General features: G+C 42.5%; 2 protein-coding genes across 5 annotated transcripts in view; both read right to left on the reverse strand.

The window, feature by feature from the left end:
* Positions 1–654: 654 nt before the first annotated feature.
* Positions 655–3384, reverse strand: LOC110529466 (insulinoma-associated protein 1a-like). The gene has a single exon (XM_036984852.1). It carries the CDS (start codon positions 2882–2884, stop codon positions 1508–1510), a length of 1377 nt encoding a protein of 458 aa, XP_036840747.1. The 5' UTR covers positions 2885–3384; the 3' UTR covers positions 655–1507.
* A 150-nt stretch (positions 3385–3534) lies between these two features.
* Positions 3535–12911, reverse strand: part of cfap61 (cilia and flagella associated protein 61) — a 29544-nt gene continuing 20167 nt past the window's right edge. For 3 of the 4 annotated variants that reach the window (XM_036984850.1, XM_036984849.1, XM_036984848.1), the window contains exons 21-26: positions 9248–9555; positions 8663–8990; positions 7690–7769; positions 7285–7490; positions 5656–5752; positions 3535–5532 (exon numbers count right to left, since the gene is read on the reverse strand). In XM_036984850.1, coding sequence (XP_036840745.1) covers positions 5332–5532; positions 5656–5752; positions 7285–7490; positions 7690–7769; positions 8663–8990; positions 9248–9555 — 1220 coding nt within the window. In that variant the 3' untranslated portion in view covers positions 3535–5331. The remainder of the gene's footprint in view (positions 5533–5655; positions 5753–7284; positions 7491–7689; positions 7770–8662; positions 8991–9247; positions 9556–12911) is intronic. The other variant, XM_036984851.1, reaches the window with a different exon arrangement.

Raw genomic sequence — 12911 nt, forward strand, 5'->3', positions numbered from 1 at the left:
AGGATTATTACAACAAACAAAATGTCTTAAACATGTATGTGACTTCAATTGAGCCCTAGAGTGACAGGAACCAGTATTCCCTCCAACTATACTCTGCCCTGTGCTGCACTATGAGATGGGATGCAGTCAGTGGAGGCTGCTGAGGGGAGTTCGGCTAATAATAATAACTGGAATGGAGTGAATGGAATGGTGTCCAAAACATGTGTTTGATACCATTCCATTCACTCCATTTCAGCCATTATTATGAGCCATCCTCGCCTCAGCAGCCTCCACTGTATGCAGTGAGAAATAAACAGCCGCCCACCACTCTCTGGTGCAGTAGTGCCATCTCTGCTTCTTGTTGGTCTGCTCTGTGCTGCTGAACTATGGGATGTTGCTAATGGAGGCTGCCTCCGGTGTGAGGATGATAGCCTGAGTCAAAGAGTCAATGTGTTGAGGGGGAGCCTTTTAGGAAGACAGACAAAACAAACTCAACCTGCTGAACACCTGCACTACCCTGTACTCCCTCACTGACTGACCATGCAGGGCCAAGACCAGGCCATGTCCACTTACTTTCTGACAATAGTGAAATGCACTATAATAACACCACCACTGTGGCTGCATGATCCTGAAGCTACAAGCTCAGAAAACAGAATTTTCTTGGATCCAAGTTAGTCAAACAATATAGATTTTTTTGATTTTATTATTTAGACATATAGCTAATAGTTATAAAACAATCAGAGCAAAAAAACAGGATTGCATTTAAGAGCATTGAAGAGAATGTTTTATAAGCTCAGGGTCGATCGATTACTTATACACCATCCTCGGTATCTATGTAAACTTGAAATAAATAAGTCAAAAGGATAATTTGGCTATGGCATGAAAAAATACATGAATAAGTCTCACATAAATCACACAAAACATAATTTACATAAGATCAATTCAATAAATAAATAAATAGAAAATAACCATGATGGTTTTAGGTGTAGTATATTGGCAATACACGTGTAAAATAACAATAATGATACAATATCTGGCCACTGATAAATAAGACATTAAAAACAATCATTATTCGACATATAAATTAAGGCAGTTTTACAGCAGGAGTGTACATGAGCTCTAATCCAAGGCATTGATGGCTACACTAGGGCAAACCTTTCAAATTGTATTATGTTCAGAGACAAAGCTAAAATTGAATGTCCACAGATTCACAAGCTAATAAAGTGATAGATACATTTCCAGCCTGTGAATTAAAAGGCAATTGTATGACAACAGTACAGCTAGGATATGCCTTTCTTAGGTCTAGAAGCTAATGCAAAAGCACTTGTGCAGAGATCCTAGAAAAATAAAGTTAACAGTCTAATGCTTTACGTACTTTAGATAAACTAAGCTGAGTCTGAAAAATATATAATTCAAGCTCCAAACGGGATTTTAAATCCCCATTATTAAATGCAGTGGTCGAGGACCGAGACAAACTTCACGCATACTGTATGACGTCCACGCGTAAAGGCACAGGTACCTCTTCAGTTTAACAGGCTGGTCGCACAGGCATCTGAAGGAGTATAACTTGCCTGTTTTCTGAGGGATGACATTTGTTGATGTGCCGTGTAAGTCCCGGAGAACTATAGAACATGGCAGGGCAGTATTTGCATGGGTAGACCTGCGAGGAGTGGAGGAGGCGGATGTGCCTCTCCTGGTTGACTCTGTTGGGAAAGTCCTCTCCACAAACAGGGCACAGGTGGCACCCTGAGGAACTCAGATTCAATGGTGCGTGGCTTGGAGTTTTGTCACTCGGTTTTCCTTCGTTTTGGGATAAGGGATAGGCATCGTGGACCTCACTGCTGGTATTGTGGGAAGCTGTGGCATGTTGAGATATGATGTGCTTTCTTAGGTATGCCTGGCGTTTAAACTTTTTCCCACAGTGATGACAATCATAGAGACCCTCCTCTGATCCAACTGATCCCGACTCTGACAGCCCGGGGCTGGGTGTGTCTCTATCACTCCGGCCCTTTATTTCATCAGACACAACCTTGTCGAGCGCGCACATCTTATCACTCTCTGATTTAATATGTTGTGCACCAGACATTGACGCGTTATTTTGAGGTTTTGGTTTGTGCCAGCGCCTGTGGGAGGCTAGGTTTGCCGGGCAGCTGAAAACCTTATCACATTCAGGACATCTGTACTCAATCCTCACTATCCTGGAACACTTATGCTGGGCCAACGCGAAGGGGTCGCCATATGCTTCTCTGCACAGTTGACAGACGAACTCACCGAGAGGCTTGTCACCTGCTGCCGGCTGTGGTCTGGGTTTTTGGTCGACGGGAGCCTCTTTAATTTTGAGCCCAAGCACGGGTGATGTGGTCATCTCGTCTTCGAAATGTAGTTTCTTGATAGCTTTGTTTTTTTTTGATGGAGGCTTGTTTTTACGCTCGGTGTCGCTTGAAGGCCTTTTGGTGCCATTCCCGGTGACAGCGGGTAGATTTGGGTTCGTGGTTGTCCCGGTCCGATTGCAGTTACTAGTACCGATTTTTAGGTCCACAGGGGCAAAGAGGGGATCTAAAGTGGTAAGCGATGCAGGTGTAGGAAAGGATTCAGCAGACACCGGTGAGCCGAGATTGAAATGTCTCTCTAAATATCCCTGTTCATGGTCTTTACTGACGGGCCGGGTGGGGCTGTAGAGAACCTGGTACAATGCCTCCGGGTTCCCAAACTGAACAGGTTTAGCATCTTGTCCGGGGGCTGCTGCTGTTGCTGATGCCTCGCAGAACAGGGATGCTGCATCTGCGCGCTCAGGGAAGGATGCGAAAGCTTGTATTTGTTGTCCCTGCTCCACCTCATCAGAGCGGACCCTGTAAGACATAGGGTTTGGTTTCTTGTTCCTTTTCACTAAAAATCCTCTTGGCATTTTTGCGATTGACGGAACAGATTAAGGCACTGTTGACGCACAGATTAAGTTGAAATAAAATCCAGGTTCAGGTTATTATTACAGACACATCGGACACTTTGATTGTTCACCGTTCCCCTGGCTGCTATTGATTCGTTCTCCTCCCGAGATGCTTTCATCACGACATAGCTGCACTCGTTTTAAGGGGAAATTATGATATTGTTCTCGCCCCTTGTTGCCTCATCCCCAACCAATCAGATGGAACTAAGATCCCTATGGATTTGCGGAGTTGGTTTGGGAGGGTGGAGAGAAGGGCTTGGTTTCGGGTGGAAATAAAGGAGGATTTGCAGCTTGCTAAGCAGATGTACCTGAGTTTTTTTAAATTTATTATATTACTATGCACGCATTGCCCCCTCATAACCTCGTCCCGTCGAAGGCACACGCCGGGACCCTCCTCTTTTTACGGTCTGATGAGTTTGCATAGAAATGCACACGTGCCTCGGCTTTGTGTCCCTCCTTCATGCGGGGGGGGGGGGGGGGGGGGGGGGGGGGGGGGGGGGGCACACAAAGATCTGCCAAAAAGGAGATGTCCATTACTACACAACAACCATTAGAATCTAAAATAAAAATTAGGGAGGGGTGCCTGATTTATCGGACAATGGCAAAGATGGTTGGGGTTGGTGTTATTTATTAGTTGGCCCACCCAAAATATTATCTTCTGTGCAGACACACACACACACACATTGCTGAGTTGCATGTTTTAATCTGTTTCAATTGCATAATTATTAAGCTTTATTCAAGGCTAAAGAAAATCGACAAATTGTTCAACCAATACAAAGTTTAAACTACAGCCTATTCCTTTAAAACACCACATTAAAAAACCCCAAACAAGCAAATATTTATATTGGAGAGAAAGAAAAAAAAGCAACAAAGAAACATTTCAAGGCATCCATAGCGACATGTGTTGGATACGACAGTTGAACTCTGGACATATGAATCAGTCATTTTACGCATACATAATTAATGAAACAGGGTTCCCTGCTTTGCATTACAATGGCAGCGCTTTTGCAAGCTGTATCCCGCTTGTGATTGAAAAGGAAATTGCACGGTAAAATGTGCAACAAAGCAATCTGGCCAATAGATACTTTCGGCGCGTGCTGTGCGTGATCAGTGTGGTTTGAACAAAGCCGACCGTCTCCAAACGGGCCCTACCATGATTATCTCTCCGTTAAAAACAGCCAAACCCAATTCCTTTAGGGTCATATCCCATCTCTAAAATATAGACTAAAGGCTATCCACCACCATGGCGAGGAACGAGAAGACTTGTCTAGTTTGGCTAATAGTTTGGCTAATGTTTGGCTAATGCTAAATCTTTTTCATTCCATAATAATTTGTGCGATAAACCACATGCCAGATGTCTGACCAAGTCTTTTTTTCTTTTGACAGAATTTGAATGGCATAGGCCTCTCCGGTTATTAATAGGCATATACATGTATATAACTATAAAGTTGCTCAAACTAATCTGAAATAGGGCTACGTGAAATTATTGTAATTAAAGTAATTATCCAAGGCCCAAACAATAATGCAAATGATAATTTAAGATCTTTTTCAGTAGGTAAAATCTTTAAAAAGTGTTTGAAAACATGGTATTCTAACATGACCTACAGTACAAGCCTATAATATAGGCCTATAGGTCATGTTAGAATACCATGTTTTCAAACACTTTTTAAATTGCCTTCCTCTGGGAAATTGTTTGCATTAAAATGGCTAATTATTCAATAGCCAGGGGATGACACAATTCATTGGGTGTCATTGAGCCATGTCATTTCATAGATTCATATATTGTACCAATTAACGTTTATTTTACCGAGCTATTTGATAATCGCTTGAACGATCCCATACCTTGAGGCGCGTGTGCTCAAAGGCAGTGAAGATTTGAGCCTCATTACCATACAGCTGTAGAATATAGAACCCCTTCTCGCACTCACTACATTCACTTTCATCTAGGCCTAGGTCGTATCAGTCATCCCAATAACATTTGCAGTTACAATTACAAGTGACCTTTTAATGCGAATTTGAGCAAAAACTGTTATGTGAGAAAGCAGAATTTGACAATTCGTTGTGACTTTATTATAACACTTAATGAGGATTGTTTTGTTTTCTCTGTTTTCTCAAATCAGTCAACTTTAACTTCTCATAAAATTAAGACAACTACAAGTTAGTGTTCTTGTTCATGCTAAAAGTGTGTACATAGCCTAATATTATTGTCTGTCTAAAATCACAAGTACATTTATTAAAAACATTGGCTACTGTATTTTCTGTTCAAATGAACTCAATTGAATGTCAATGTTTTTACTACAGTTGGATGATTCTACAACGTTTAAATGAAATAAAAACAATGGAATATTTCTTTGTGGTGAATATGTCATTTAAAATGTGGGTTGAGGTAAAATAAGATGTCGGAGCAGTTACAGTAGTCCAGGCTGGGCATACATAGTCAGGTGGTACCTGTTGTACCTCAGGTAATTCAGAGTGCTGGTCTTCAGGGAAGCCAATCCCCCACTTGTTTCAAACACCTTCTTGAGAAACACGTTTGGTTCCTCAATAATGTCCAGCTTCTCATCTACCATTCTCTGAACGAGCTCTGAAATGGACACATCATTGTGGTCCTGGAGAAAGAGAGAATGCCTTCGTTAAAAGCCCCCCCCCCCTCAAAAAAGACCATAGCAATGACAAATAGTATCGGTAGACAAACAGTTCATGTGAATGGAGAAAGATGAGACAAATCCAACCTGCACTTTAGTTGATTCCATTATCTGGTGCATTTCCTGCTCAAAGTCTGCAAAGCGATCATGATATATCGCCAGGCACCATTTCTCCCTGAAATAACTACCAACCCCCCCCCCACACACACACACATACAAACACACACACACACACACACACACATGCACACACATTTAGTGCATTCACCTAAGAACCCCCAACAGAACAGCAACAGCATGGACAATTCATTATTTTAACAGTTGATGATGTGTTCAGTCAGCTCCAATAATGACATTGAGAGGGGCCTCATTCAGAGCCATGACAAGGGCCAGTGATGAATCCAGATGTAGTAAGTGTTAGACAGCCTTATGAACACGGCAGGGTGGCTAAGCTTCTCCACAGAGCAGAAGAAGCAGATTGGGGACCTGCATTAATAGATTAGACCCAGGGACAATGGCTCCTATATATGGCGAGTTGAAACATCAGAAACGAGCTCACTCAAACACCAATCTCCAACCGCTAGCCTACCTGCAAACACTGACAGGGAACAGTATCTTGAAGACATACTTCTTCTGAGAGAGCTGCCTACTCAAAATGCAGATTTACATAAAGACAGTGTGTTGATTTACTTTTTTCCTTGACCATACTTGTATTGTCTGTAAACATTTGAAATGTAACTATATATTACATGGCCAAGAGTATGTGGACACCTGCTCGTCAAACATTGTTTCAAAATCATGGGCATTAATATGGAGTTGGTCCCCCCTTTGCTGCTATAACAGCCTCCACTCTTCTGGGAAGGCTTTCCACTAGATGTTGGAACATTGCTGCAGGGACTTGCTTCCATTCAGCCACAAGAGTATTAGTTAGTTTGGGTACTGATGTTGGGTGATTAGCCCTGGCTCGCAGTCGGCGTTCCAATTCATCCCAAAGATGTTCGATGAGGTTGAGTTCAGGGCTCTGTGCAGGCCAGTCAAGTTCTTACGCACCGATCTCGACTAACCATTTATGTATGGACCTCGCTTGTGCACGGGGGCTTTATCATGCTGAAATAGTCCAATGTTGGCAAGCTTTATACCACTCCAGCCAACGCTTGTCAATGTGCATGACAATCTTAGGCTTGTGTGCGGCTGCTTGGCCATGGAAACCCATTTCATGAAGCTCCCGACAAACAGTTATTGTGCTGACATGGTTTCCAAAGAGTGTTGCAATCGAGGATAGATTATTTTTTACACGCAACGCGCTTCAGCACTAGTCAGTCCTGTTCTGTGAGCTTGTGTGGCTTACCACTTCACGGTTGAGCCATTGTTGCTCCTAGACATTTCCACTTCACTTACAGTTGACTGGGGCAGCTCTAGCAGGTCAGAAATTTGACGAACTGACTTGTTGGAAAGGTGGCATCCTATCCCGGTGCCAAGTTGAAAGTCACTGAGCTCTTCAGTACGGGCCATTCTACTGCCAATGTTTGTCTATGGAGATTGCATGGCTGTGTGCTCGATTTTATACAAGGTGTGGCTGAAATAGCAGAATCCACTAATTTGAAGGTGTGTCCACATGCTTTTGGCCATCTAGTGTATCTTTCCAGAGACCTGAATCTCCCCACTCGCTCCTCTCTGTGGTGTACTGTAATGTAAACCACCCCAGCAGCTACCTACCTGTAGAGGTCGTGAACCAGCCCTTCATCATAACGGGAACACAGGCGGTTGAGCAGCAGCTCATGTTTCCCATAGAGACACAGGTAGTTGGAGACTGGGAAGGGCTTCAGTGACAGACAGGTGATTGTCTCCACCATGCCGTACTGGTTCAGGTGCAGGTGGAAATAGTTGCCAGTCTCAATGCGGCCAGTCAGGATCTCTCTTCCCTGGGGAGAATAGGACAAATCAGACAGGGATTTCAGTATTGTTGTTTACATCACAACTTGTATGAGAACTTGGAAAAATAATCTCGATGTTTTTCAGAACTTGCTTTTCAAAATAAGCAGTCACAAAGAGAAATGCATACTTATGTGACAAAATAATCAAGCCATGCACTTTCTAGTGAGGATTTAAAATGGTACCTACCTCTACAGGGTGAACTGCAGATGGTCTTTGCTCTGGTTTGGTAGCATGGAGATAACTGTATCCTCCTGGCAGTCTACCACCTTGGTAAAAACCGTGTGTACAGATAGAACAGCTGAACTGGGTTTTATGGGTCTACTGATGCCAATAAACAATGAAAACCAAGGCATGACTCCCAAGTCACAGACATGTCTTGCTTACAGGGTCTGAAAATAATGTTTCCAACTGTGGGATGCTTTGAAATACCTAATTAGTGTAATATTTATAAAAACACATGGTAACTTGATGAGCAATAAATAGTTACAGTACTATATTTATGTTCAAATGAACAGAATTGTATATGTGTGGATAACTACCACAGTTTAACAGACAATGCTGTAGAATAATGCCGGGTGATGAGGTATTTCTACCACTAGGAAAAACGTTCAAGGCTTTTCAATTTGTTTGAAACGGACAAAAATAAGTGGTTGTTTTGTGAGCACAGCTCTTCACCTGACCTTGTTTACCCTGTGACTAAACAAATAGAGAATCGGCCATTGTTATGGTTCATTGTTGTTTGATGATCAAACAGTAAAATGAGAAAGAAGCGAGTAGCTCAGAGATTCCATTACTAGGGAACAATGTAGCATTACAATAAAATGTGAGATGGAGTACATTGTCCTGAACAGACAGGATAACAGGACATACAAGGTGCAACACCTTGGGTTTTGAATAAATCAAAAATGATAGAAAAAAAAATGGCAATTAGTTATAATTAGAATTATGACTCAATCAGTATTATAAACTGGGTGATTCGGGCCCCAAATGCCAAGGCTAAAGGCTGTATCCATGCACTCCGCGCTGCGTCGTCATTAAGAACAGCCCTTAGCCGTGGTATACTGGCCATATTCCACATCCCCTCAGGCCTTATTGCTTAACTATAACACATGGATGAAGATCATTTCTCTGGCTATTTCTGTGTTGGACGGCAGCAGACCTTGGATCTTGGCTTGTGTGTAGATGGGGATTAGGCGGTCCAGGTCGGCTGGAGAGTTGACGGCCGGCTCCAGCGTGGGGTCGAAGAAGGGCAGCAGAGCAGCAGCCAGCTCCTGGCCTACCTCCCTAGAGTTGAAGCTGGAGTGGGACCACTGGTCTGCGAGATAGCGCCGGGCAAACTTGGTGAGGGGCCCGGCTGCGCGGATGGTGGAGTCGTTCGTATGGAATGTGGTGTCTATGACCAGTCGGCCGTCGTACACCAGACAGGCGTCGTTGATGGTCTTAAAGGCATCGTAGTCCACACCTTTGGAGGAGAGGTTCATAAAGACCTACAGAGAAATCAAGGATGGTTAGGCAGTTTTACTACATTAAATTATCCTGCTACCAACTATTTTACTCTGCTCATACGATTATGAAATCCACAATTAAAATGGACAATAAGAGACCAAAAATGATTGAAGCCCACAACACCTCTGATATACATTCCATTTTAGAGACCTGTTACAAATTCACTGAATCAAGTATGAAGCTACTGCACCCTAGTAAGAGCGCCTCTTTTCTCTCAGAGATGGTGATTTGGACTTACAGAGCACTCCAGCCGGAGAGGCTGACTGTCACTGGTGAAGGACAAGGAGGTGATTGGCTCAGGGTTCTGTCCGTCATTCATCTGGGCCAGCAAGCAGTTGTGGTGAACATGGACCCCACTCTTCTCCAAGGCCTTCTTCATGGCCTTCTCCACTGTGGGGTTGCTGAAGCACGATCCGGGGCTGCAGCTGGAGCCCTCCGTGGTGGGCAGATGGACCAGGTGGATGCGATAGCCTTGGACATCCAGGCATAACAGAGTCTCCACACAGGTGTACACGTCAATGGTGTTGCCATACACTATGGCATTACCTGTAGTGCCACAAAAACAAGACATTCCAACAAAAAACAGATTGAATGAATAGCGAGCTTGATGCAATTTACAATCACAAGAGGATTGGTTGAAATGTATTACAGCCAGCCTTCTCAAATTACTCAGATGCTATGTGGATGGAGAAGATCGGGTCACTTGGCAACAAGGGGGCATGGCAACCACACAAAGACTGCCTAATCTTCTCTTTGTCAGTGAAGAGCTGTGGAGGAGGGATGAGATGAGAGCAGCTATTTGAGTGACCTCTGAATTCTTACAGCTCAGCCTCTCCTGATGATGAAAACTCACTGATGTTAATAATGACAGTAATAGGAGGATCTAAATTAGTTTAGCCTCAGTGAATGTGTCCTTTGATGCACACGTTTCAGAAGTGGCCCTTTTCTCCTCGATCTAGCCATCCCTAACCTTGGGCTTATTATCCTAAATGGGAAGAACAACCATGGCTGGCGCATTCCAGTTGATTTGAGACAGTAATGTAGATATTGTCCCTGAATAAAATAATTTGTAAGGCCTGTATAAAAAAGTATTGTACTATTTTTGGGGGGATAAAAGGAGAAGAATTGTATAATAGTATACATTCAAGTAAGCATCATTCTGGTCGAAAAACTAGAGATCATCCCAAATTTTGTAATCATCATTTATAAGGACTGCAAGCATGAAGTTGATGCATTTATGTAGAATGAAAGCTGTTCAATGAAGCACCCCACTTTTAGTCAGGGCTTTGCTTTTCTGTCTCTGTCCATGGTGCTGAAGTGGACGGCTACAGCAGTGCCACTACAGAGGACAATGCGCATGTGACTAATACAATTTGATTAGATTTGATTTGAACCAATGTCTTCAACGTATTTTTTTTGGTCTACATTAGATTCATAGTAGAAGTAATTTGCATTTAGTAAATTATTTCCTCCATAATGAACAGATCCCCTAATTAATAGGCTTAATCTGAATCACTGCACATCTCATATTTCTTCAGATGAAAAATATGAATTCTACTTAACCACATCAGTCTTTTCATTAGCAGAAAACTTTACATTCCAAATAGCACCCTATTCCCTTTATAGTGCACTACTTTTGACCAGGGCCGTATATAGGGAATAGGGTACCATTAGGGAGCTGGCCTCTCAGAAATTAGTATCACCCTGTAAATGGAGGGAGATGGAGGAGGCAGACCTGGTTGAGAGAAATGAAAGATTTCCCTCTCACTAATTAGACCCTAATTATTCATAGACTTTTGAATAATGTTACATCCGTGGAAATTAATGTAAGGGCGCTATCATGCCTTTAGCACTTCCTACATACAGTAGTATACCAAACATAAAGAACACCTTCCTAATATTGAGTTGCACCCCCTTTTGCCCTCAGAACAGCCTCAATTCATCGGCGGGTGGACTCTACAAGGTGTCGAAAGCGTTCCACAGGGATGCCGTCCCATGTTGACTCCACAGTTGTGTCAAGTTGGCTGGATGTCCTTTGGGTGGTGGACCATTATATATCTTTTTACACTTTCTTTTTTATTGAAGAACACAAACAAAAAACAGTCTGGCAGGTACAGTATACATCATGCGTACAACAGTAACATCATCTTTGAATTAGACAATGTACAAAACCCATTTTTCCCCGTATTCCTGGTCTCTCCATGTGTTCTTAAAGGTCATACGCTCCATATAGTGTATTTCTTAAACAATGTCTACCCATTGGGTCACGGGGTCTTTTTGTAGCCATTTCCTAGTGACAGCCTATTTACTGGCTGCCAGTAGGACCTTCAACAGGTACTTTTCTCTATTGTGTAAGTTATCAGGTATTTCATCCAAGGACAAAGAAATTCATGTTTGATGAATGCTTGTTCTATGTCAAAACCAGTTAATTTTTTTCTTATTGGTCCGCAGTAGGATTAAACAGCAGGGTAGGACCAAAATATATGAGTGTGAGTTTGATTTCAGTTTAGGTGTTGTGAAGAAACGCATAACATCCTTCCAACAGAATTCTTTCCCATACCTCAAGTTAGTAGAGCTTAATTGAGTCTTAAATCAAATCAAACCTTGATATCTGTTTGTCCCATTCCCTAAACTGTTTAGGTGGGATGTGATTGGGCAGTGATTGGAACAAATACAGTTACCTCGGCAGGATGTTAATTTGGATTGTTTCGATTCTACTACTAAGATCCAAAGGAAGTGAATTCCACCTGTCCAGGTCATCATATATTTTCTTGTTGGTGGGAACGTAATTCATGTCATAAAGTTTGGGTGTATCTTTTGGTAGGTTTACTTTAAGATATTTAATGGATAAAAGGTCCACTGGAAGTTATACCTGCTCTTCAGTGCTTCCTGTGGGGTATGATTATATACTAGGGCTTGGGTCTTGTGTACGTTAAGCACACACCCTGAATATCTTCCAGATGTTTGTAAAACATCCATCAATCTAGTGCCTGGGTCTTTAAAGAACAAGAGAACATCATCAGCATACATGCAAATCTTATGCCCACTGCCTCTTACTGTTACTCCCTCTAAATATGGGTCCTGTCTTATTGCCTGGGCTAATGGCTCGATGTTCAAGGAGAAGAGCCTGGGTGAAAGATTACAGCCTTGTCTTGCCCCACATTCTAAAATGATAATTCGTGACAAATGTCCATTAATCTTTATTCTGGCAGTCGGACATGAATAGTGTTTTGACGCAGTGTATCACTTCTTTGTTGAAACCAAATCGATACATAACTTGGAATAGATAATCCCAACCCACTGAATCAAATGCTTTTTCTGCATCTAGACTGATTAATATAGCACTTATCTTCTCCTGACTGACGTGGTCCATGACATGTAATGTTCTCCTTATGTTGTCTGTCTATTCTGTATGAACCCAGTTTAATCCCCATTAACCAATTTTGGGATTATGTCCTCCATTCTTTTGGCTGTTAATGATGCATTGTTTATAATCCATGTAAAATAAATTGTGATAGGTCTATAGGAAGTGCATTCCTGCTTATCTTTACCCTCTTTTGGAATTACAGATATTATGGCTTCTCTCCACAGTGGTGGTAGATCCCCCTCCTGCAGAGTCCAGTTAAAACAGGCCTGAAGTAGAGGTGTTAGTTGTTCTCTGAAGGCTTTGAACCATTCTGAAGGGAAGCCATCAGGGCCTGAAGTAGAGGTGTTAGTTGTTCTCTGAAGGCTTTGAACCATTCTGAAGGGAAGCCATCAGGGCCTGAAGTAGAGGTGTTAGTTGTTCTCTGAAGGCTTTGAACCATTCTGAAAGGAAGCCATCAGGGCCTGAAGTAGAGGTGTTAGTTGTTCTCTGAAGGCTTTGAACCATTCTGAAGGGAAGCCATCAGGGCCTGAAGTAG

The sequence above is a fragment of the Oncorhynchus mykiss genome, chromosome 8 (assembly GCF_013265735.2).
Source record: "Oncorhynchus mykiss isolate Arlee chromosome 8, USDA_OmykA_1.1, whole genome shotgun sequence".
Taxonomy (NCBI): Eukaryota; Metazoa; Chordata; class Actinopteri; order Salmoniformes; family Salmonidae; genus Oncorhynchus; species Oncorhynchus mykiss.

Excerpts from the sequence above, each read along its gene's own strand:
- LOC110529466 (XM_036984852.1), bottom strand. The coding sequence starts at position 2,884 with ATGCCAAGAGGATTTTTAGTGAAAAGGAACAAGAAACCAAACCCTATG.